Below are 21,919 nucleotides of genomic sequence, written 5' to 3' on the forward strand. Positions count from 1 at the left end.
AAGATATCAAAATCCGGACATAAATCAGGCAAAATTGAAAACCAGTCAATATTAATGCAATGGGATGGTGAGAAGCTGGATCCGCTTCCCAGATGGCAAAAAGTTAAAACCACTGGAGTAAACAGAGCAAATGTTGTCTACTCAATTGATAAGGCTCCAGGGCAAGAAGCAAAGCCTTCTAAAAACTCTGAAAGAAATCCAGCCCAAGGAGCAGCCTCCAGCATAGGTCTCCAACATACACCTCAGATACAAACAGCTGTGAGCATGTTAGGAACAAGCCTCAAACCAAGCCTGCTAAGCCAAGATTAATTCCTCCACAACACCTACAGTTGTCTCCCTGTGGAGAGGATGAGAAAGAGACAAAGAACCACAAGTGGAAGATCTGAGTCAGGGCACTGAATACTCCACCGGAAAATGCTCAGACATAATGATAAAGGCAATCTAGGAACCCACACCTATAAAATGGTTTTCTGTTCTCTTTTTCTCTTTCCTCCCCTCTACTTTATGTGGCTCACCTTTTTCTCACTGTGTCTAACTTTTTTCCTTTGACGTGGAACATCTGTATTGCCACATTTAAATAAAGGGTCAAATTATGCACTCTGGTACATTGTTACAAGCACAGAAAAATCTCAGACCTCAGTGCTACCCAAGTCAATGGGCGTCTTTGACTGTCATGGGACCAGAATCCCTCCCTGCTGAGCAATTTTTCTGATTACACAGGAGGGAACAGAAATCAGCACCTGGTCTACTGGACTAATTCCCTCTCTTTTGGCCCTAACTTCAGGGGGCTGAAACTAGATGTTCATGTGTTTCAGCATATGGGAAGTCTTAAAGCTAGGAAGATGATGCTACATAGAACAGACTGATTCTAAGAATTTGCTTTTCTCCTGTTCTGGGTGCTCTAGCAGATTGCTGTTAAGCAGGTTGCCAGCAGCCCTTGGCATTTCCATGACTGAATCATTCAGCGTTGCAAGGACAGCTTCAGGTGCTCCAGGCAGCTCCCTCAAGCCACTGGAAGGTCAGTACATGAAGGACACATGCAGGGGACAGGTGCTGAATCCCGTTATGACTGGTGCACACCTATTCCCTGGGGAACAAATCACAGAAAAGGAGTGCCAGCACATGGGTTCACAGCAGGTGGGTACTGATAGAAGCTGAAATCTTCAGCAGTTTGCATCAGTGTGCTGTCTGTGAACTGCAGCAGCTGAGGAGAGATGAATTGCATCCAGTTTGACCATTTCTGCTGGAGAGGTGGGGTGGTTTGGTGTGTGCAGTGAGTGAAGAGAGACATCTGAGGTGTTACAATGTCAGAGGGCCCTGCTGGATCACAAGTCAACATCTGCATCTTTGCACCAAAGCCATGCAATACTCTGCAAGGTTACTTTGCATCAGCAGGCACTTTGACACTATTATTAGGCTGTTTACAACTACAGGAAAGTGATAGAGTCATGAGTGAGGTTAACAGGAGGTGTTCTCAGGCCTGTGTTAGCCCCAGAGTTTGCATGGAGGACATAACTGGGGTTAGAACAGTAATTTTTAGCAAAATGTTTTTCTCAATACAGACAGTTCATGGCTCCTTCATGACTAAACTATGCTGGGGAAACATTTTTATTTTGTCACAATAGTCTGCGGCTCTGAAGTTCTTTCGCTGTATGATTCTGTAGCTTCTCCCTGCACCCTGGGAACAGATGCAGTCCATAATACAGACCCTTTGATTTTTTCCCTTGCTGCCCCAGACATGCTTTTACAGCCTAATATGAGCTGGAATTCCATGGAATTTAAAGATGATGAAGTACAAATAATTTTAACCTTTACACCACTAGCTGATGACAATGTTCTCCTCTCCAGCTTTAACTCTTCACTGGATTGAATTCCTAGACAAATGACACCCAGTTGAAAAAGCTCCAGCCTCTCACTGTTCATCTCTTCTTTGTCCCATTATCTTTCCATCTTGGCCAGGGCAGCCATCTAAATATTGTCAGACAAAAGCAGGTAAATCTTTTTCTTCATCAGTCCCAGACAACATCCACTTGCAGATCCCATTCAGATGTAGAGCAGGTGTCAGCCAGGGAGCCTCACACTCTAACACTTGCTAATCGCTCATGAATGCATTTGCAAGAGCCGGTCTTGTTAAAAAATGGGGTGTAGAGGTAGCAAGGGCTAGGCAATACGGGCATCAGTATGTCAACTCCTGACAGATTTGAAAAATGAGCATCGTTTTTCCTAATTCCAGCCTTCGCTGTAATTAAGACACTTGTCTCACAGGTGAGCTGCTCTTATGGGGAGTTTTTGGGGGTTAAAAAAATCCAGATAGCACAGATTTGGCACAGTCACCTGCCTGAAAAGTATGTGCTGACTTGGAAGATCAGCATGTGGGGTGTGTTAGTGGCACTTCTAGACTGTGTGCCCTCTTACGGCCTGCACAAGTGTAATCACAGTCACCTACTTGGCACTTAATCCTCATTAGTTCTGTTCTGGTGTTCATTTACAATGGTGACATACATGGGATCATCCTCAGATGAGAGATGTGGAAGAAAGCAAGTGCCAAAATACACAGTGAACTTGAGAAGGCATGAAATTTAGCTACCTCTAAGTGTCCCACTTGAACCGAGGGCTCTGGCAGCAGTGGATTTTGTAGGAAACTGCCCCTATAAGAATGGGGAAGAAAAACAAAGAAGGCTCAGGGGGAAAAAAAAGAGCTTCTGTGTCATTTCACAGTTCATATGTGGTGTGTTCTTGGGGAATGAAAGATGAAGTGCCTGATGCAGAGCATCCTTTAGGAGAGTGAGGGAGGTGACTCATATTTTGGGGCTGCCTAAGGCCTTGGTACAGTGATTTGCTATCCGCCCCCCTTAAGGTGGAAACCGCAGAAATCGTCTGAACACAGCTGTGTTTATGCTGTTTTCTTTTAGTAAGAGGACATCTAACTGATCCTGTGGGAACAACTACACTAGGGCTGGGTCAGAGAGGGGAGGATTCGAGCAGAGAGGATGCTTGGAAGGGTTTGTCCTATATGCAAGTCTCTCCATGTCCCCAAGACTTCCATAACCCTGGCTCCAAGCTGCTCACAAGTCGTGCCCTGGGGAGACTGTTGTATATTAAAGCCGATGGGCTCTGGTAGGGAATGCTTGTTGAGATAAATGCTTACAGCACTCCAGCATCGTGTGCATGGCAGGCATGGATGAGAGATTGTTAAAGGAAGAACAGACCCATCAAACCCTTACAATTTGGGTTGTCTCACTAGCCTGATTCCCACCTGCTTTTTGGCACCCAGCTTTCCTGCCTTTTCAGGGAATTACTTTGTTTTGTGTCATGGCTCCTCTGTGCAAGTCTGCCTCTCCACTGCTAACAAAGGGCCACATCGTCCAGTAATTAACAGGGCATTGAGAGACTGGGCGGTTAGTGGGAGGGAGAAGCCTTGTCCTTTTCTCTACCTGCTCCCCTAAAGAGTCAAGAGAAAGGAAAACTGTATTTTAATATGAATGAGGGTCTAATTTTTGTTATTCTTTCTTGATTCCTATGATTTCACAATCTGGCGTCTTGGGTCCAGACTGTGAGCTGTGACCACGCTAGAGGGGACAGGCTGTCCAGAGCCAAGGGCTGTGAGAGTACTCAGGGCTGCAGGGCAGGAATGTTTTCATGCACTTAACCTGAGGAATGTTCAATTAGAAAAAAAGTGAAATTATAAAATTAAAGGTGCCTGCTTGGGAGAAAAGCTCAGACAGGCTCAAGAAGACACAAGGTGGGGCTTTCTGCCTGCCTTTCCCAACCACACAAATCTCTGTCAGAGGATGATGGCTCTCAGGAAAACCTTCGGGGGACAGCAGGGCTCAGGCCATGGTTTCCTGTTCACCGATACCAAGCCAGCACCCTGCCATCTCGCTGAGCCCCAGGAACATGAGCAGAATGATACAGCGACACACAGTGACACTTCACAGTATTTACCAAAACACAGATAACCCACATTAGAGCTAGCTGGAGGAAGACAGAAGAGTACCTAATGTATGTAAAATTTGAGACAATTTCTACTGGTATAACATTATCCTGTTCACGGAAATGAATTTAGGAATGCACTGAGGTAGGAACCCATAGCATTTCTGACCCAGCGATGTGAACTTTAGAGCTGGATTTACAGTATCATCCAGCTGCTGCTTCCCCAGCTCCAGCCTATGTAAATTGGTGTATTTGCATCACTTCAGAGCAAGGTTGAGCTCCAGTCCTCTGAAGGAATTCCCTTACTGAGAATAATGGGAGATCCTTGTAGGGGGAACTTGCTGGATGAAAACATCTTCACACACAATCCTGTCTCACCTTGCTTAGGCCAAGAGGCCAAGGCTGCTTTTGGACCTGAACTTCTATCTTTGCTGCTGAAGCGCTATAGAAAGGGTTTGTTAGGGTATGCTACAGCCCAGTGAGTGGCTGCATTCACTTCCAGATACTTAATGAGCCAACTTATGGGGAGAGGGGGACACAACCTTAGGTCAAAACCGAAATTGTTTCTGCTATTTGGCCCTGTTGGGAAGAACAGGATTAGACTAGATCTGACCTCTGTTGCTGTTCCAGCTGAAAACAGCTCAAAAAGAAACACGAGTGGATACTTGTGTGTGGTGGTTTGGGCTAGGCCTTTGCTCTGTGAGTCATTCCCACCAGATATTTTTTAAAAGAACAGCATGGACTTTCATGGGCAGTATAGCCAGTCTGAAGGCTAATGGTGCCACAAGCAGATGTTCCAGACCTGATCACCCTGGAGAGCTTCTCAAACATCTATATCATGTTTCCCATAGCATTCTTTGTGCCTGTATAACTTCTGGATTTACCTTCACAGTATGTTTTTATGTGTATCATTTATTTTGGGGAAAATAATTTGATTTCCTAAATAAATTATGACTTTAGATGGTATGGTTTTATCTATCACACAAGTCTTGTTTCTCTCACAATGACATTAAAAAATATGTGTTTGGTCACTTGATTAGAGGTATAATTGAGGAGAAAGAGCAAATTATCCTCACTGGAAGGTTGTATGTGGAAAAGAAAAAAGACTTGGTGGTTAAAGCATAAAAACACAGGTAATGGAGGACAAGTGGGATGAGAAAAAAAAAGATGAACACAGGCAGCAAAAAAAAAGAAAAAAAAAAGAAAAAAGTTCCATGCACACTACAAAACAGGTGTGACTCTAGGACAGAATCTGATCTATATGTGAAAACTGGTCTATGTATGAAAATTGCAAATTATGAGCAGTCCTGCTGCGTTTCCAAACACACACACACAGCTCTCCGAGGGAGGATTTGCTGGCGGAGGCGGTTGTTACTCCGTCTGTAAAAGTCTAATCCCTCTGCTGCAGTTGATCCTCGCCAGCTGTGTCCCCTCGGACGACTCGGGGGTTCCTGCAGCCTCTGGGATGGCCAAACGCAAGGGCTGTGCCCTGTAGAGACCCTGTGTTTTTCTCCGTCTTTGCAAAGGACTGGTTTTGACGAACTCGGAGAGCCTTCGCAGGGATCACGCGTGTCCCGGGGCAGCCCTGACAGCAGGGGACCGTGGGGACCGGCGGCCCTCTGTCCCGCAAAGGGCAGCACGATGGCTGCGTGTTCGAGGGGCAATCCCTTCCCGTGCGTGCATCTGGACTGGCGGCACCGAGCAAGCGACCTGCCCAAAACCCACAGCCTGGGGCAGCCCCCTGCCCAGCACTGCTTGCTTCGGGGCCAGAAGCAGGCTCTGGCTCTTGTTCTGTATTTCATCTCTCTCGCCTGATTATAATCACTTCCCGCACCTCGCCTCCTCCCGTTCCTAGTCATGTGTCTGACTGGATCCTGTCCGGATTCCGAGAAATGAAATCACCATTAGTTAGGAGGCGATCAAAAGTAGGCCCGGCAAGGACCCTTGCAGGTGGCTCAGGGAACCAGCTGGGGCTCATTTCTCATCACAATTCAAGATGGGAGGAGGAGATAAAAGGAAACCAAAGGAAGTCCCCCTCTGTCAGCTCCTAGAGATGTTTTGCAATGCAACAGGGCTAATAGCTACTCCCCTGCCGTTGTGCACAGGTAGGTGTGTGTCCTGCTTCCTTGCACTGGCGGAGGTGAAAAGTTTGCATAATGCATCACATGCCCTTATTTGTAAGTCTTCCAGGAGGTTTTCCAGGTTTTGTAATTCCCGGGCTGTAAGATCCTCCCGATAAATTTTTTATTTCCTAAAAGTAAATAGTAATCTGGGAAGGGGGGAAGAGGAGCAGTTTATGCTCCCCAAGAAGACTCTAGGCCCTGACTTCAAATTCTTAAGATCAGTAAGGCTCTTTTACAGCTGCAGTGTTCATTTCCTTTTGAATCTGACCCGGTGATTCCCACCTCTCCCTGGTGCATAGCAAAAAGAACCTTTCTTATTTTTTTAAGCTATCACTTTTAAAAGAAACAAGGCTCAAGTGGCTGGGGAAAGAAACTTGAAAACGGTGAAGTGCTATTTCTCTGTGCCACTGCAGAGCAGGACTGCCTGACTCAGCCTTGGGCTAGCCTCTGAGAGAAGCAGCTTGGCTTTCTTTGAGCCCTCTTCCCCGCAATACAGACATCGCTCTGTAGCGCCGTCCCCGCTGTGTCCCGTCTGGGTTCACTTGCCGGGAGGTGGTCTTACCTGTTTGCCATGATGGTTGCGATCTGCAATGCAGACGCATAAAGTCTCTGCATGCCCCGCGGCGGGCTCTGGCAAGGACCTTCCTCCCACTCCCTAGCAGGGAGGGATGACACCCACCGTGTCACCTAGGGGCCAAGTTGGGAATCGGGGCTTGATGTCCCAGCCCTCCCCCAGTCCCTGAATACCCCTAAAGTCCCTCCCCACCAATCAACCAATTTTTAACATGACAATGGCCATGACAATACCTTCCAGCCAAGGCCAGGCTGGAGAGGACTTAAAGCATCGCCCCCTCCCCCCTCAGTCCAATGGGGCACTTGACCGCGGGCTGCCTGCCTCCTCCACCGCCACACCGCCACATGCTTGGGGCTGGGGGTCCCGGCCCGGCCATGAGCTCCCATCTGGCCATGCCGTCCTGCCTGTCCTACCCACCTGTCCTGTATGGGGACTACTATTGGCTCTCTCCAGGGAACACGGACACCGTGCCCGCCGAGGAGGCTCCGGCGACGGACTCCCTACCCTTGCCCACGACGGAGAAGACGTCCAGTCCCCCAGGTACGGCCCCGGCGGAGCGGACGGGCTGCCCTCGGCTGAGGGTAGTTGTGTCCCCTGTGTCCCTCCTGCCCGCGGGATGGGGGGGCGATGAACGGTGCTGCTGGCGGCCCCCTGCCCCGGCGGGGATGCTCCGCCGGCGGCCCCGAGGGGAGCGACGGCGGGAGCCGGGGGTGCTGCCGGCGGCCCCAGCGTGACCCCTCTGCCCAGACCGGACGGGGCAGAGGAGCGAACAGCGAGGGGTCTCGATTCCTCTGTCGCGACGCTGCTTGTGCCCACAGCTGCGGAGCCCCCTGCGAGTCCCCAGGGCATCCGCAACCTTAAATTTTCCCGAGAAGCTGGAGTTTAAAGTTTTTGAGTCTTTTCTCCCTGGTTCTGCTCACACCAGTTGTCTTCTCTCCTCAGATGACTCTCCAGCTTCTTCTAGCTCTGGGACACTCACCCAGTACTACACCCCTGACTCTGCCACCAGTCCCACCGCAGCAGCAAGCCCGTCTCCCCACTCCTCTTTCCAGAAGGTCAAGGCGCAAGGCAAAGGTGTGGTGAAGACGGGCAAGAGCCGCACAGCCTTCTCGCAGGAGCAACTTAAAGCCCTACACCAGCGATTCCAGAGCCAGAAGTACCTCAGCCCCCAGCAGATTCGGGAATTGGCTGCTACCCTTGAGCTCACCTACAAGCAGGTGAACATCTTGCCCTGAGCAGCTGAGTTGCATCCCTGGCATGAAGTGACCTTAAGAGCAAGTGGGGGGGGGGGGGTTGGTGGTTTTCTCATTTCTTAAACCTCAAAGATAAGTTTCTTTCATGATCATGTTTATGCTATTGCTTACGTGAGAGGAGAGGTTGGCAAAACTTATGACTCAGTCCTCCTCTTATGTATGCTTCCAGCACTACCCTCCCACTCCATGCAGGTGTTTCAAAGGGCACGCAGAGCAGCAAAGCAGAGCGATGTGGAGTCAGGTTATTGTTCTGTATGGACACGTGTTGTCTCTGAATGCCACAAGTCAGATACTTGCACTGCTATGCACGTTACCTTTCTTAGTCATAGTGGCACCTGGGCCTCTCCTTAGAGAAAGGGTCCTTGCCCTACCAGCTCATTGTTTGACTGAAGGAATGACTCGGTCCTGAGCACTGATCTTGGCGCAGCAGTGAGATGATACTGATGTACAAGCTGTGTTTCTGTCTTGGCCTGTCTTTTGGGTAATGTTTTTGAAATCATGGAAAATCCCATGGTGATCTGAGGAGTAGGAGTGTTAGTTTTCATGTCTCAGCTCTGTGATTTCGCAGCTACCTTGTCTGCTGCATGTTGTTAGCTGCTGAAATTATGTACAGTATTAGAAGCCAGGCAGAAGGAAAAACATCTTTGGGATGTGCAGTAAGCTTTGAGAATGAATTTCCAATTTCTTATGCCTTTCCCCATCACTCTTAGGTGAAAACATGGTTTCAGAATCAACGGATGAAATTCAAACGTTGCCAAAAGGAGAGCCAGTGGGTGGAAAAAGGGCTGTATCTACCACAAGTGAGTAAATTTCCCCATCACCACCAATCATGATCCCTCCAGTCTGTGAAGAGAAGTGCATCATGTCTAACCTGCTAATTCAAACAATGCACAGGATTCGATATTACCAATCCAGTTGCATTTATTGTAATAGGGCTTACAGTGGCATCTATTTTAAGCTTGTCTTGGCACTGAAAGAGCATTGTTTCCAGCCCACTTATCTCTCAGTTGAGAGAGATAGAAATAAAACAGCCAAAGACGTCTAGCAAAGCTATTTGCTGGTTTTCTCACCCGCGTGGTTCTCCCAGACACTAACTACCAACAGTAGATCCTGCCACCTCTGGTATTACTGGTCTATAGGGAGGACAATGAGTATGAAAAAGGCGCTATTGTTTGGCTTACAGGAGGGGCAGGGGGCTAAAAAGGAGAACCTATCGATAAGAATGGGCAATTGGTGTGGTGCTCTGCATTTACTGAACAACCTTTTTTGTCTCTCCTAGAATGGGGCTCCTCAGGCTGCATACCTGGATATAATGCCCACATATCACCAGGGCTTCCCTGTCGGTGCGAGCAGAAATCTTCAGGCTACGACCAACCTGCACCAGGCATACAGCAGTGGACAGACTTATGGGAATGGGCAGAGCCTGTACTCATTCGTGGCTGTGGAGGATGAGGGGCTCTTTGGAAAAGGTGGGACAAGCTGCAATACCCAGCAAGGTGTGGGTTTATTAAGCCAGCCAATGAACTTCTATCACAGCTACTCTGACAATGTGGATTATGTCAGCCTGGAGTCAGAAGACACCTACGGCTTCCAGAGTACTTCTGACACTGTCACACCGTTTTTGAGCTCTCCTATACAGCATCAATGCCAGGTCCCTTGGCATCCCATGGGGGCCCAGAGTGGTTATGAGTCTCAGGTTTAAGTATTTTTTGCTCCCTTTTCCCGTGTTTGCTCATGGAGTTTCCAGGGTCTCGGCTCAGGGATATAGATTCTATTTTTTGTCTTGTCCTACTGCTGTTTTAACCACCGGAGGAGGGGCTCAGCACCTTGCTGACTTGGGCTAGTTTTCTATTTAAAAGTGCTTGTCTGTTCAGAGCTAACCCTTGGCAAAGGTGTTTTGTGTGTTGATAAGATGAAACCTTTTTCATTAAGGTCAGTGTGCAATGCCACAGCTGCGAGTAGCAGAGGTTATAAAGGTTTGTGTGTTGTTCAAGTCTCACCTTCCTTTGCTGCCTGTTTAGCAGGTGATCTCTGATCCTTGCCATGTATCTCGTATCAGAGCTTTCACTGCAAAGAAGGCAAACGCTTGTTGTTTTAGAATAATTTTTCATAAAGTGGTGTTTTTGTTAGTTTTTTTTGCAGTGATATCAACCATGTTCTATGTTATGTGCATGTTGTCTTTAAATACTGTGTTTCTGCCTAATGTTCTTAATGTTGCTGCAGAATAATTTTTCATAAAGTGGTGTTTTTGTTAGGTTTTTTTGCAGTGATATCAACCATGTTCTATGTTATGTGCATGTTGTCGTTTATTACTTTGTTGCTGCCTAATGTTCTTAATGTTCTCATGATCCTGTTTAATGTTCTTAATGTTCTTACAAATTTGTTTTAATTGAAAATAAATTACTTTATTTTAATGTTGAAATAGTGTCACCAGCTTGCATTGAAATAGCCTGCTCTGAGAATGGTTATTCTACACAGGTTAGACCTGCAGTGAGGGAAGGAAAAAAAGTAACCTTACTGTGTTTCTCCCAAAAGTAGGATCAATCAACTGTTCTAAAGGAGTAGATCACAGAAATCCACCAGCCTTGTTTTTAACATATAGGTGTGTTGCCTAGTGCAAGGTGGGAGGGGAGGTCCAGGGCTGGGCAACTGGACAAGCTGCTTGAAGTAATGTGCAGCCCTGTAACATGCTTGTATTAGCCCCTAAACTGTAATGCTTTACAAGAAGTATTGAAGGATGAGGATAGAAGAATAAAATGTTTTTAAGGTTGTGTGGTAACCTGCTGCTGCTCCGGAGGGTCACAATTAGAGGTCTGGTATCCTGCTTCGTTGAGGCTACAGCTCCCTTGGGGTCCTTCTAACCTCAACTGGACAGAAGTGTCTGTGTAAGTAACTGAATCCTGCCTCTGCCACTGGAACAAACACAGAACCAAGCTCCTATTAATAGCCATGGTCTAAACTAGCAGAAATCATGTGTTTTGGTTTAATCCCAGGTTCTGTAGGGTACAGTACACCAGTGAAGCCTTCATCTGTCTGAAAGGGGCAGTTCAATGGGTACTCTCACCGAACACAATTAGTGGAAGTGGCAGCTGACAGCTCAGGCTGAAACTGCTACAGGTCCTTTGCTGAACAGAACCTGCTTGTGTGGGTGCCAAAGCAATATCCCCTTTTCTTCTGCAACACTGTAATCCTCTACTTCCAAGGGTGAGTACAATAGGTACAGGAAGGAGAAACTTAAGGGTTGAGCCTATAGAGGAGAAAGAAAGGCTGAGTCATCCATGTGTGTGGTCTGCCAACCTTAAACAGTAGAAAAAGTTAAAATACCTGGAAGAGGGGGAAATGCCAGGTTCACGTGATTTTCTGTATTACAGAAAAGAACTCCTTTCTTGTCCTGACTGGGCATTCATGTCCCAACATCAATTTGTCTGTATTCTGAGTAATTCTCTAGCAGCAGTATTAATTTCAACAATTCCCTTGGGAAAAAAAAAATAGAGCTGAACCATGTACCTATAAAAGTCATACTAAAGCCTTGTCTTTCAGCTTTAAAATTAGTACCTTATGCATTTTTATTTTCTTTTTTTAAGATGCAGTCTTTAGATCTATAGAAATACCCAAGGTATGCAGGTTTTTGCAGAATGATTGCAGAGGGTGCTTGCTGCAGCTTACCTGGGTTGCTTGGATATGTTTTATTTCCATGTTTCTGCTCCAAGGGTAAGGAGACAGCCTTGCTGGCAGATGTCCTTCTACAGAAACAGATATTGTTGCTAAAACAGTCCTGGGGCTGAGATAGGTTGCTCTGCATGCTATGGTCTGTGTTACTGCATTTACCATGGAGTGCTCCCTCACAGGTCTGTTAATCCCCTGGTTGCTCAGCCTGGGTTGCATGCAGGTTTGGTAAGCATATGTAGCTCTAGGAAACATGCGGAGCAGCTGTTGGAATTTTAGCAGGTGGGCTGGAAAGGACTGCTACTAGCTCAGAAAGTGTTTCTAGAGGCTGTGGACTTAAGCAGAACTCTGCCTTTCCGTGGTGCTGGCAATCTCCTCTGTTATCTTGAAGTGTGTGAATCCTATCACCATGTGAAGCAACTGCACAGGTAATTGGGCATTAGTACCAAAACTGGTGGAGATGCAACTAATCCCTCCAGACTCCTACTTGCCAAAAAAAAAAGGGTTGTATCGGTTCCTCAGAAGAAGTAAGTGCATGCCAGGAAAAGCTCTTTCTGCTAGGATACATTACATCTCTGTTAGGACTATTGCTTCTCATGACTGTTCTGTGTAACAGTGACTTCTGCACACTGAAAACAGGATGTGCCTTGCCAGCAAATCTTTTTAGGATCAAACTGTAAGATCATTTGGAGTTTCTCATATGTATTAAGCTTGTGGGAATACACTGTATTGCTTTCAGAGTATCTCTGCAGTGCCAACACTCCTGTTTGTCAATGCTGCAGATGTAGTTCCAGTTGTACAGAGAATCACACCCAAACAGAAGAAATTAGATCTAGTACATGTTATGTAGACCATAGTTTATTCTCTAGTTTACTGGCTTCCAGCCTTTGCTGTCCCATAGGCAAAACACCAAGCAAGTAGAGTGGTGCAAGCAACCGCATTCCTTGCTCTCTATGTCAACATGGCCTGTACAGATGTTTTACAAGCTCCATGTTTCTTCTGAGTGGCCCATGAGCAAGGGCTCACAGCCCTAGTTGTCTCCCCAGTGCAGATAAAGGTCATGATCTTTGCTTTAATAGGCTCTTTTCTACAGGCATATATAAGCATATTTAGTTATCTAAATAGTACACCATGTGACTCAAATGCTGAACTAACAGGGTTTTGGAAATTTTCAGTAAAGTGTTGCCACATCTCTGGCTTGGCCCATCATCAGAGGGCAGCAGCATGTTAGCTGATACTGAATAGTCATGAGGCAGGAAGGACCCAAAATCATGACACTGGTCTTAGACATAAAAAATAATATTTTTTTTCTTTCCTGTGGAGGGCTGTGTTATCTTCGTGCTGTCCAAAGTTTTGAAGAGCAACCTCAGGTCATATCTGTGAATCTCTTTCATAACTAGGCTAGAATTAATTTCTCCCATTTGATGGAAGTCCATCTGCTCACAGTAAGGATGTGTCTCTCACAGCTGGGCTGTGTTCAAACCATTAAATCTTTTACCAGTTACAACATTGGGAATTCTGCCTTGTGTGAGCCCTGAGATCCATCCAAGTCATTGCTTAGATATTAGGGAAGGACCAGAAAAGAAACGAAAGTCCCCAGTGTCCCTCTGGCTGGCTGAGGCTGAAGGACTGCATCTAACAGAAGCTGCATTCCTGCTGCTTTCACACAGGACATAGGTAATGAAGCTCCTGATACAGCAGACATCAATAGGTTCCCTTCCTGGAAGTTGCTTATTTGCTTCTTGGAATTGCTGCAGACTCTTGGTCTCCAGAATCACGTCTAGCAATAAGGTCTGTCTTTGAATGATGGCCTCTGAGAAATTCTGTGTGTCTCTGATGAAACGGCAAGATTTGGTAGTGTTTGTTAGCACTACTTTGTCAAGGTCAATAGCAGGGAGAGATCACAACCACTGCTCTTACAGACAGCATCTTTCTTCAAGTCAGTCCCAGAGACTTAACAGCAAGATCCTGCCTGTCCTAAAGCATCTCTGAAGGAGCACATATCTCCTTCTCCAGAGAATTATTAGTGAGGAGCAGTCACAAGCTCAACTATTTCGCCTACATTTGTCTTTGATGGGGTGGCATGGAAAGGTTTCAGATGATATTCAAGTGAGTAAACAGCATTGTTGGCTCCAGAAGGACTGAAAAAAATCCTTACACTGGTGAGAGAGCCCTGATAATTGTTGCTATTGTAGTCGTCTTCAGATGTTAATCAGCATCTTTTCAGTTAATTTAACTGATCCCCACCCCTCTGATTGTTGCAAGTGCACTGCACGTCTTTCCCAACCTTAGCCACTTGCTGGCTGTAGGGGGTGGGGCGGGGTTCTGTGCCAAAATTATATGACTTGGAAATTCACCGTCCAAAAAACCTTATTTTTCCCCAAATCATGCTGGCCATGTATTGTGGTTTAATGCCAGGCAGTAACTAACCACCACACAGGCACTCACTCACTCTCTACTACTGGGACAGGGGAGAGAACTGGAAGAGTAAAAGAGAGAAAGCTCCTGGGCTGAGACAAAAACAATAGGTAAAGCAAAAGACACACACATACATACAAAGCAAAACAATGAATTAATTCACCACTTCCCAAGGGCAGGCAGGGGTTCAGCCACCTCTGGAACATCAGGGCCCCATCAGGTATAATGGTTACTTAGAAAAACTGCTTAACGTCCCCCTCTTCTTATTCAGCCAGCTCTATACACTGAGCACAATGTGATATGGTCTGGAATATCCCTTGGATCAGTTGGAGATCAGCTGTCCCAGCAGTGTCTCCTCTTAAATCCTTGTGCACCCCCAGCCTTCTCACTGTCAGGGAGATAAGGAGAAGCAGAAAAGGCCTTGATACTGTGCGAGCACTGCTGAGAACTAATGAAAACATCTCTGTATTATCAACCCTGTTTTCAGCACATAGCCCTATCCTAGCTACTGTGAAGAAAATTAACTCTCTCAGTCAAAACCAGCACACTGCACAGTTTACAATAACGTCAAAGAGTGTCTGCATGAGGAGTGGGAACGAACAGCTGTGAGGCACAGAGACATAAATCAGCTTTGCCAATAGAAGAACATGCTTCTTATTACTCCAGTCACAGAAATCACTGCCTTCATTTATACTCTTTTTTTTTCGAACCATGACAATTACTTCATTGCATTAAGTGAAAGTCATTGTCATCAAGAAGTGATAGAAGACCTGTGACTCAGGGAACTTGAGACCTGTTATTAAGTATACTTTGCTACAGACATCTGGTTTTAGGCATTTAGACAATATATAATCTTAAGTTTAGAAATTATAGTACCTCCGTAACAATCCCAGTATTCAATATTGCTGGGTAGGGGAAGTTCTTAAGGTGGGAAGTTCTTTGATTCTAGGTATCTGCCATTGCCAAGAGTCATGAAGTCGACCTATTTTCAACATCAAATCAGTAACAACAATGGCATATGATTGTTATGGCTATTTATGTTGCAATGGTCTATTGCAGTGGAAAAAAGATACAGAGAAATACACAGTGCATCTTAAAAATATGGTTTTTTATTTGCCGAATTGAATGCACTGCTAAGATTTTCTCAAGGGGAGGAGCAGAAAAATACAGACTAGAAGGAAGGGCTTATTTATAATTTTGATGCTCATAAGATCATCTTACCAGCCTTCCTGCAAACTGCTTGCCACATCTCCCTTCACTGGACACTTCATCAATTCTATTCCTCATGGCTGACCTCCAGAACTGGTGGTCTGAACATCAGATGGATAACTGGCATGTGGCAATAAGTTCTCAAACTTCAGTTAAAGGTATGTGACCAGCATCTCTCCACACAGCCCATGGCTTCATGTGTTATATATGCACGTGTACAGTGATATGTATGAGATCCCCAAAGGAATCTGTGCTCCATTTGAGACAAGATACAAGATCCATAATTTAGAAGATCCAAGGCATAATAAGCTTTGTAGCCAGATCGTGGGTCTTGCTATAAGAGAACTTGGTTATCTGTGTCAATCAAGAAGGGAGTGTGTGTGTGCAAGTGTAAGGGCCTACGAATGAAGGGCTGTATGTGTATATATGGGCAAACAGGTATCTGCGTGTCTGTGTGTCTGTACATGCTTGGAGGCACATATTCAGATGTCAAAACAGGTTCTAGCTACAGGGTGCTGTGGAGCTGGAGAGCACACGAATTACAAAGGGAGAGATAAGATTCAATTCCTGGCTGCCAAGTAACCCACATCCACAGTGCTTAGGAATGATAGAGATGGTGGCCAGCAGTGCTTGGGAAAGGAGCCCCCATAGTGGCTGAGTGGTGAAAATTGCAGCCATCACCTGTCTTTGAGCCTGGATATTCCACACTGCCAGGACAGCTGTGGTAAAAGTCTACTTTGTGCTGGGCAATGAAGCCCACTGTCTGCTGGATACTGCAGGTACCCCCGCCTTTGCCAAAGACGCCTCCATCCTCGCTGGTCACAACTGTGTAAGCGTTCTGCCCTGCCCCATAGTGCTGGCGGGGGGCAGGCATGGTTTGCATGTTGCCAGCTGCAGTGATTGGATAGCCCTGGTGGAATTTGGGGTGCACATCCAGGTAAGTACTGGTCTGGAAGCCACTCTGAAAAGGAAAGACAGTGAGTCAGCACACAGCCTGGTGTCCACAGGCCTGACACATTCTGAGGCTCTGTCCCTTCACATATCATGTTGTCTCTTGACCAGCAGCAATGGCATGGAGGGCAAGAAGAATCATATCCACAATTGTATATATACATATATACATACATACATACATACGTATATATATATATACACACACATACATATGAGGAAAAGAACTTTTCTCTGGAAACATTTCCATGGCATTTCTAGGCTATGTACAGTGCATGTAGAGTCGTGCCAAGTCTGTGCCTCTGTGCTGAGCAAAGCAGAAGGCAGGGTACGCTGATACTTGTATGCTTAAGTTGCCCCCAAGGAGGAAATACATCACAGGACTGATCTGTCGAGATAGAAGAGCCATGATGAGCTATGTGCCGTGTTCTTACTTGTGTGAGGCACTGAGCTCGTTCAGTCCACAGGCTGTGCTTCTGGCACCGTTTCAGCTTCATCCTCCGGTTCTGGAACCAAGTTTTCACCTAAGGGGGGGAAGGGAGAGCAGAGAAAATGTCAGCAAAGGAGAGAGATGTTATCAAATCCCAAAGCAGGAAGAACCAGGGGAAGAGTGACCAGATGGCATAGATACATGGGCAGCAGCAGATAAAGGCTTTTTAAGAGCTCCCTGGGGTTGTTGCCAAGGGGAGAGGTCTGTCTAGCAGCCTCAGCAGGTGGCTAGTGCAACTGTGTGATGGGGGAGGGGCTGGCTTTATGTCAAGGGACAGTGATGGTTGTGACAAATCAACTCATTTCAATCACAGAGGTGATTGTCTGGTGCAAATCAGACCCACAGACGGATCTAAAAGCTCCCTGCACTACAGGCAAACTTCTAAGACACTGTTTCTGCATGTTTGCGAAGAGAGAAGAGAGAGACTTGCTCCTTTTAGCCAGCATTTCCCAAATGCAAAGCTCTTTGCTGGGGCGAATTCCAGAGCCATTTCCCCCCAGGGCTGTCTGTGCTGTGAAAGCAGCCTTGCAGGGATGTGGATTGAAGGAAGAGCAGACTGTCCCACCTGTCTTGATCCTGAAAGAACCAGTTCCTGTGTGTGCGTGTTATGTGTGCACCTACAGTGCACGTGTAACTTTGTAGTCCTGGGGCATCCAGGCCATGTCCAGCTTTGAGATCCAAGTTCTAGGTCCATTTTGGACTTGTAACTGCAAGCACTTGTGCCCTGTTGCCCAGCCCCCTCTGCTTTAGGAAGGCATCATTCGAGGCAGCATGATTTCACTACACACAACCTACCTGGAGCTTAGCAGACCCTGAAGAGCTCTGATGTATGAATCTCACAGTACTCACATGGAGAGGGGAGCAGGTGTCAAGCAGCCGTGCAGTGCTGGGTGTGGAACATTATTAGATATTGGACAAGATCAGCTCTGGGAAATACTAGCAGTAGCTTTCAGCATGTTGCAGCCCTGTGATTCAGAGAACTGATGCCTGCCAGGGTTTCTGTGAAGTTCACAGTGCATGGAAAAAGCTGTTAAGTGCTGTCAAGCCCAGGGTAGAGACTGTTTGCAGCAAAAAACATATTCATCAGTGGGTTTGCAATTCTACTACAAGTGTTGGGAAAGAATCCTTAACTGACCCCTGGCTGGGGAGGCCCAAATGAGGTGCCACTGGCTCTCCTATCCACAAAAGTACTTCTGATCTCTGGGCATGAATAAGCAGGAGAGCAACTGTTAGATGGCACCTTTGCCTCTACTCTCTGCTGGTGACTCATCTTTCCATCCTGTTGCTGATGTTGCTGCATGTGACCATTCAGCCACTGTGAGACAGATATACCGTGGGTCAAAGTCTCTGTGTTCACCTGCTTGTAGGTGAGCCCCAGAGCGACAGCCAGCTCCCGGATCTGCTGGGGGCTGAGGTACTTCTGGCTCTGGAACCGCTGGTGCAGGGTTTGCAGCTGCTCCTTGGAGAAGGCTGTACGGCTCTTGGTCTTCCGTATCCCCTCCATGCCACATTCTCTGCCCTTCTGAGACTTAGCTGTAGGCTGTGGGGACAAGGATGACGAATGTGGACTGGTGGCTGAATCTGGTGTGAGTTGGCTGAAATTCCCAGAACTGGATGAAGCTGGAGATATTTCTATAAATAAAAAGACAATGGGAAACAGTATACAAGATGGAACACAGAGCTGTATGAGTATGAGCGTGCTTCCTGCCTGCTCTCTTGAAGCAAAGGCTTGTGTCACCTTCCTTTCTTCCTGGATCTGAGCACAGAGAAGTACACTGACAACGAGCAATTTCCCAGCTCAGTCCCCTCTGGGGTGCTTGTGCCTCCCTTTTGCCAGGCAGAAAATTCAGGGCAGGGAGAGGACAGTTGTGCACATTGCTTAACAGTGTTACTATCCTCCTCCAAAAGGCCTCAGTAATATTTCGGTTTCGGTGTGGTGTAAAGAGGCCTGGTCGTGATTGCAAGCATAGCTTTGGTTGGTGACTAGGCTCCCCAAAACTGCCTGCCCAGCAATATCGAGGCATTTGGTAGACAGTGGGAAAGCAACCTCCCACCAGAGTGTGTGGTGGGGCAGAGAAGCTGGTGCTTACAATGATGGGGTGGCAGGTGTAGAGCATCAGTCAGACCTTGAATACTGACTTAGTCCTGTTTGCCTGCATCTCCCACCACAGACCACGCCAGCGTTGAAAACACATGTATAGATGGACGTTCCTATTTGGCTGAGGGGAGCTTTTGGCAAGAGGAGAATGAAGGGGAGAAATTCGATGTGGAAGTGGGGACAGAGAGAGGAAAGGCTGATGCGTGGGACAGGTCAGCCATTAATCCTGTAGCAGGGACACAGAGGACAAAATTCAAGAGTGCAGAGGAAGGCATCCAAGCCCCTTTTCATTTGTCCTGGTCTTAAGGAGTTGAGATAAACATCTAAAGAAAAAACTTCCTGAGCAATCTAGGCTACCAGTGCAGGCAAAAGCTGCCAAAATGCAAAGTCATTCAGGCTGAAGGAATAAGAAAATGCTAACAAGAGAGATTACTCCAGCTCCTTTCTGTCACATGCCTGGTTACTGACCTCTGAGAGAGGCTGAGACCTTCTCAGGCCAGCCCTGACTGAAAGGGGAAGACACCCCTCTTCCCCATAACTGCAATGATAAGTCTGCCCATGTCTCCTTCCTCCAGCTACTCCTCTGCGAACACTTTTGCATGGTCCATCCCCTCTCCTTCTACTGACATTTCAGGAGAGAGGGAGTGCAGTGAATGGGGCAGTGCCATTTCAGTACACACCTTCTGACTACATAGCCCAACCAATATCTCCCAACCTCCTTCCCAGTCACCCTGAGAGCTGTGACACTGAAGCCCACTGAGACACCCTCCTCAACCTCTCAAATTTCTGTCCAGTGCAAAGTACTGATGTCACCCCGAGGAACAGGCTTCCCATCAACCCTACCAAACCTTTCCTTCTTCTATCCTAAGCTGAGAGCCTACTAAGCAATCACTCAAAAGCCTTGAGGTGCTGTGCACCTCAGAAAAGTGGCCACATCTGTGGTACAATTCCCCTTGTGATGCTCCTTGCAGAAGCACGCTTGTCTCTGTGGTGCCTGCCACTCTAGGATTGTCTGCTCTTGCCATTTGACATCCCTAGGAGATGATACTACCCAGAGCATGGGCTGCATGAGCAGACAGGTATATAGTGGGGCAGGGTTCTGGTGCTGGGGAGCAGATCCATCGGGACTACAAAGGGATTCTGCCTACGAGGAGAAAGACTGTCAGCAGAAGAGGTGCAAGGGCCTTTATATGCATGGGGGTAGACTGGAGAGGCTTAGGAAGCTGAACATCGGTGACCCGACTGCATGGGAAGTAAAATTTTGTACAGGATCATAGGATGCTTGTCTCCTGTAGGCTGTGCATTAAAAAGCTTATAGGTAGGAAATGAGCATGATGGGAATGTGGGCATGGAAAATGTGAAAGTCTCCTGTTAGACAGGAACCTTACCAAGACACCATAGAACTAAAGCTTACATACGATCCTGCTTGGCTTGTCATCCCAAACCCCCGTGGAATTTACCATGTGCAGCTCGAGCTCAGGACAAAGGCACTCCCTTTCCCAAGGGAAGAGAGTGAAAGAGAGAAGAAGCAAGAAACACAAATAGCAGTACAACAGAAATAAACATGAAAACGTGACAGACCCACTTCCACAAGCCCCTGACACCTGTAGGCCTTCACTTCCAGACTGAGCTCTCTCTGGAGAGAGCAGTACCAGAGAAGGGTGTTTGTTTGAAGATGGGTTTTAAGTCTATATGCCAGGCCCACTGGGGACACGAACGAGTCCATCTGCCTGCTGCCTTTGTGGAGTAGGAAGCATGCAGAGAACTTAAGCCTTTCTCCAAACTACTTGGCAGCTAGCTACATGTCAGGTAGCCACTAGTCACTCTGCCTGAGCCTGTAGCTTCCAATGGCAACTGACAGCTTGAAACTGGCACTCCAAAATCTCGCTCTCCTCCCACCCATTTACCCATTTAGGGCTGACCGTGCAACGGGGCTGGGCGAAAACCTGCCTTCCTCAGCTGTTCTATTGCCACTCACTGGAATGGGAGAGGAATGGCAGGAACTGAAAATGCCACTGCGGTGGGGCCTGGGACTTCTTTGCAAAAAGGGAAAGGCAAGGCAACCAGAGCACAGAAAGGAGAGGGAAATAGAGGAAAATGGCAAAGAACAGTAAAGTAGCAATGCTGGATTTAAAGGAAGCAGATCTTCTGGCACAGTGATTCAGAGCAGGCCTTGGCTCAATTTTAATAAGCACATGAAAGGTGCAAGGAGTTTGTAAGGGGATAAGGGATGCCACAAGAAGTATCATCAGGATTGGTTTCTCTCCATAGCACACATGACAACATTTGACTAAAAGGAGGCCTAGACATTCCTGCCACAAGAACCATGAACTTCCATGAGACCACGTTGCCACACTGCCCTTCAGCCTGGAGCAGACCTGCCAGTGCCTCGACGCTTGCAGGCTCTATTAAGGTTTAGGAAACCGGTTCACAGTCGCCAAAGAAAAGTTGCATGGGAAGGTGGTGTGACTGCCCAAGGTCACCCATCCTCCTTGCCTATCACATCACACTTTGCCTAGGTCACACATTAGGAAACCAGGACAGGGAGAGAGAAAAAATTGCTCAAAGTCTTTAGCAATTGGTTGAACTAGGACCAGAGGTATCCTAGGGATCAGCTCCAGGACTTAGCTGAAATTCCTTACCTGCTGTGTGCCTCTTCCCTCCTGCCTCCGGAGACTGCCTGGCACTGGCTGCTCCCGCTGGCCCAGCCGATGTGGGAGCGTGCCCTGCCTCCCCCGCCGAGTTCCAGTAAAAGTCCAGGTACCCCATGCCAGTCCCGCTGGGGTAAGCCTGGTAGGGAGGCAGAGCCAAGTGTGCACACATGGGGAACAGATGAAGGGGTGGATCCCCCACCTTCTGATAGATGCCACCTTCTCTTGGGGGGGCAGGTCTCACCAGCAAGTTGAGGTAGCTCCGAAGCACAGACAGGCAGTTACCTTTATAGCAGGTATAGTCCCGCCTGGGACTGCAATATTCACCATGGCCCGCTCCTCCAGGCTCTTTGTCATGTTAAAGAGGCTGATCGGTGGGGTGGGGACAGAGCAGGGGGGAGGGAAAGTAGCACACGGCATCAGTACTGAAATATGTCCCCTCTGAATTCTTCCCATTCTGGAGGTTCCTCAGTCACACCTGAGCAGGATCTGGTCCAGAGGCCCAGGAAAACTTCGCCCGCTTGCTTCTTTGGGCTCTGCTGAAATTGTCCTG

At 47.3% G+C, this 21,919-nt stretch overlaps 2 protein-coding genes across 2 annotated transcripts; one reads left to right on the forward strand and one right to left on the reverse strand.

Annotated features, from left to right (window-relative positions):
* Positions 1–7,004: 7,004 nt before the first annotated feature.
* LOC116782517 (homeobox protein NANOG-like) lies at positions 7,005–9,585 on the forward strand. Its single transcript, XM_032679270.1, has 4 exons — positions 7,005–7,170; positions 7,573–7,847; positions 8,594–8,683; positions 9,163–9,585. The coding sequence occupies exons 1-4, from the start codon at positions 7,005–7,007 to the stop codon at positions 9,583–9,585; spliced, it is 954 nt and encodes a 317-aa protein (XP_032535161.1).
* A 6,189-nt stretch (positions 9,586–15,774) lies between these two features.
* On the reverse strand, positions 15,775–21,538 carry LOC116783185 (homeobox protein NANOG-like). Its single transcript, XM_032680523.1, has 4 exons — positions 21,358–21,538; positions 17,975–18,249; positions 16,562–16,651; positions 15,775–16,137 (listed from the first exon to the last, which is right to left on the reverse strand). The coding sequence occupies exons 1-4, from the start codon at positions 21,536–21,538 to the stop codon at positions 15,775–15,777; spliced, it is 909 nt and encodes a 302-aa protein (XP_032536414.1).
* Positions 21,539–21,919: the final 381 nt, after the last annotated feature.

Source organism: Chiroxiphia lanceolata, chromosome 2, assembly GCF_009829145.1.
Source record: "Chiroxiphia lanceolata isolate bChiLan1 chromosome 2, bChiLan1.pri, whole genome shotgun sequence".
NCBI lineage: Eukaryota > Metazoa > Chordata > Aves > Passeriformes > Pipridae > Chiroxiphia > Chiroxiphia lanceolata.

Excerpts from the sequence above, each read along its gene's own strand:
- LOC116782517 (XM_032679270.1), top strand. The coding sequence starts at position 7,005 with ATGAGCTCCCATCTGGCCATGCCGTCCTGCCTGTCCTACCCACCTGTC. Across the intron at positions 7,171-7,572 it reads GAAGACGTCCAGTCCCCCAG|ATGACTCTCCAGCTTCTTCT; the intron begins GTACGGCCCCGG and ends TTCTCTCCTCAG. Across the intron at positions 7,848-8,593 it reads TTGAGCTCACCTACAAGCAG|GTGAAAACATGGTTTCAGAA; the intron begins GTGAACATCTTG and ends CATCACTCTTAG.
- LOC116783185 (XM_032680523.1), bottom strand. The coding sequence starts at position 21,538 with ATGTGTGCACACTTGGCTCTGCCTCCCTACCAGGCTTACCCCAGCGGG. Across the intron at positions 16,652-17,974 it reads TGGGGCTCACCTACAAGCAG|GTGAAAACTTGGTTCCAGAA; the intron begins GTGAACACAGAG and ends TCCCCCCCTTAG. Across the intron at positions 16,138-16,561 it reads GAGCTCAGTGCCTCACACAA|AGTGGCTTCCAGACCAGTAC; the intron begins GTAAGAACACGG and ends TTTCCTTTTCAG.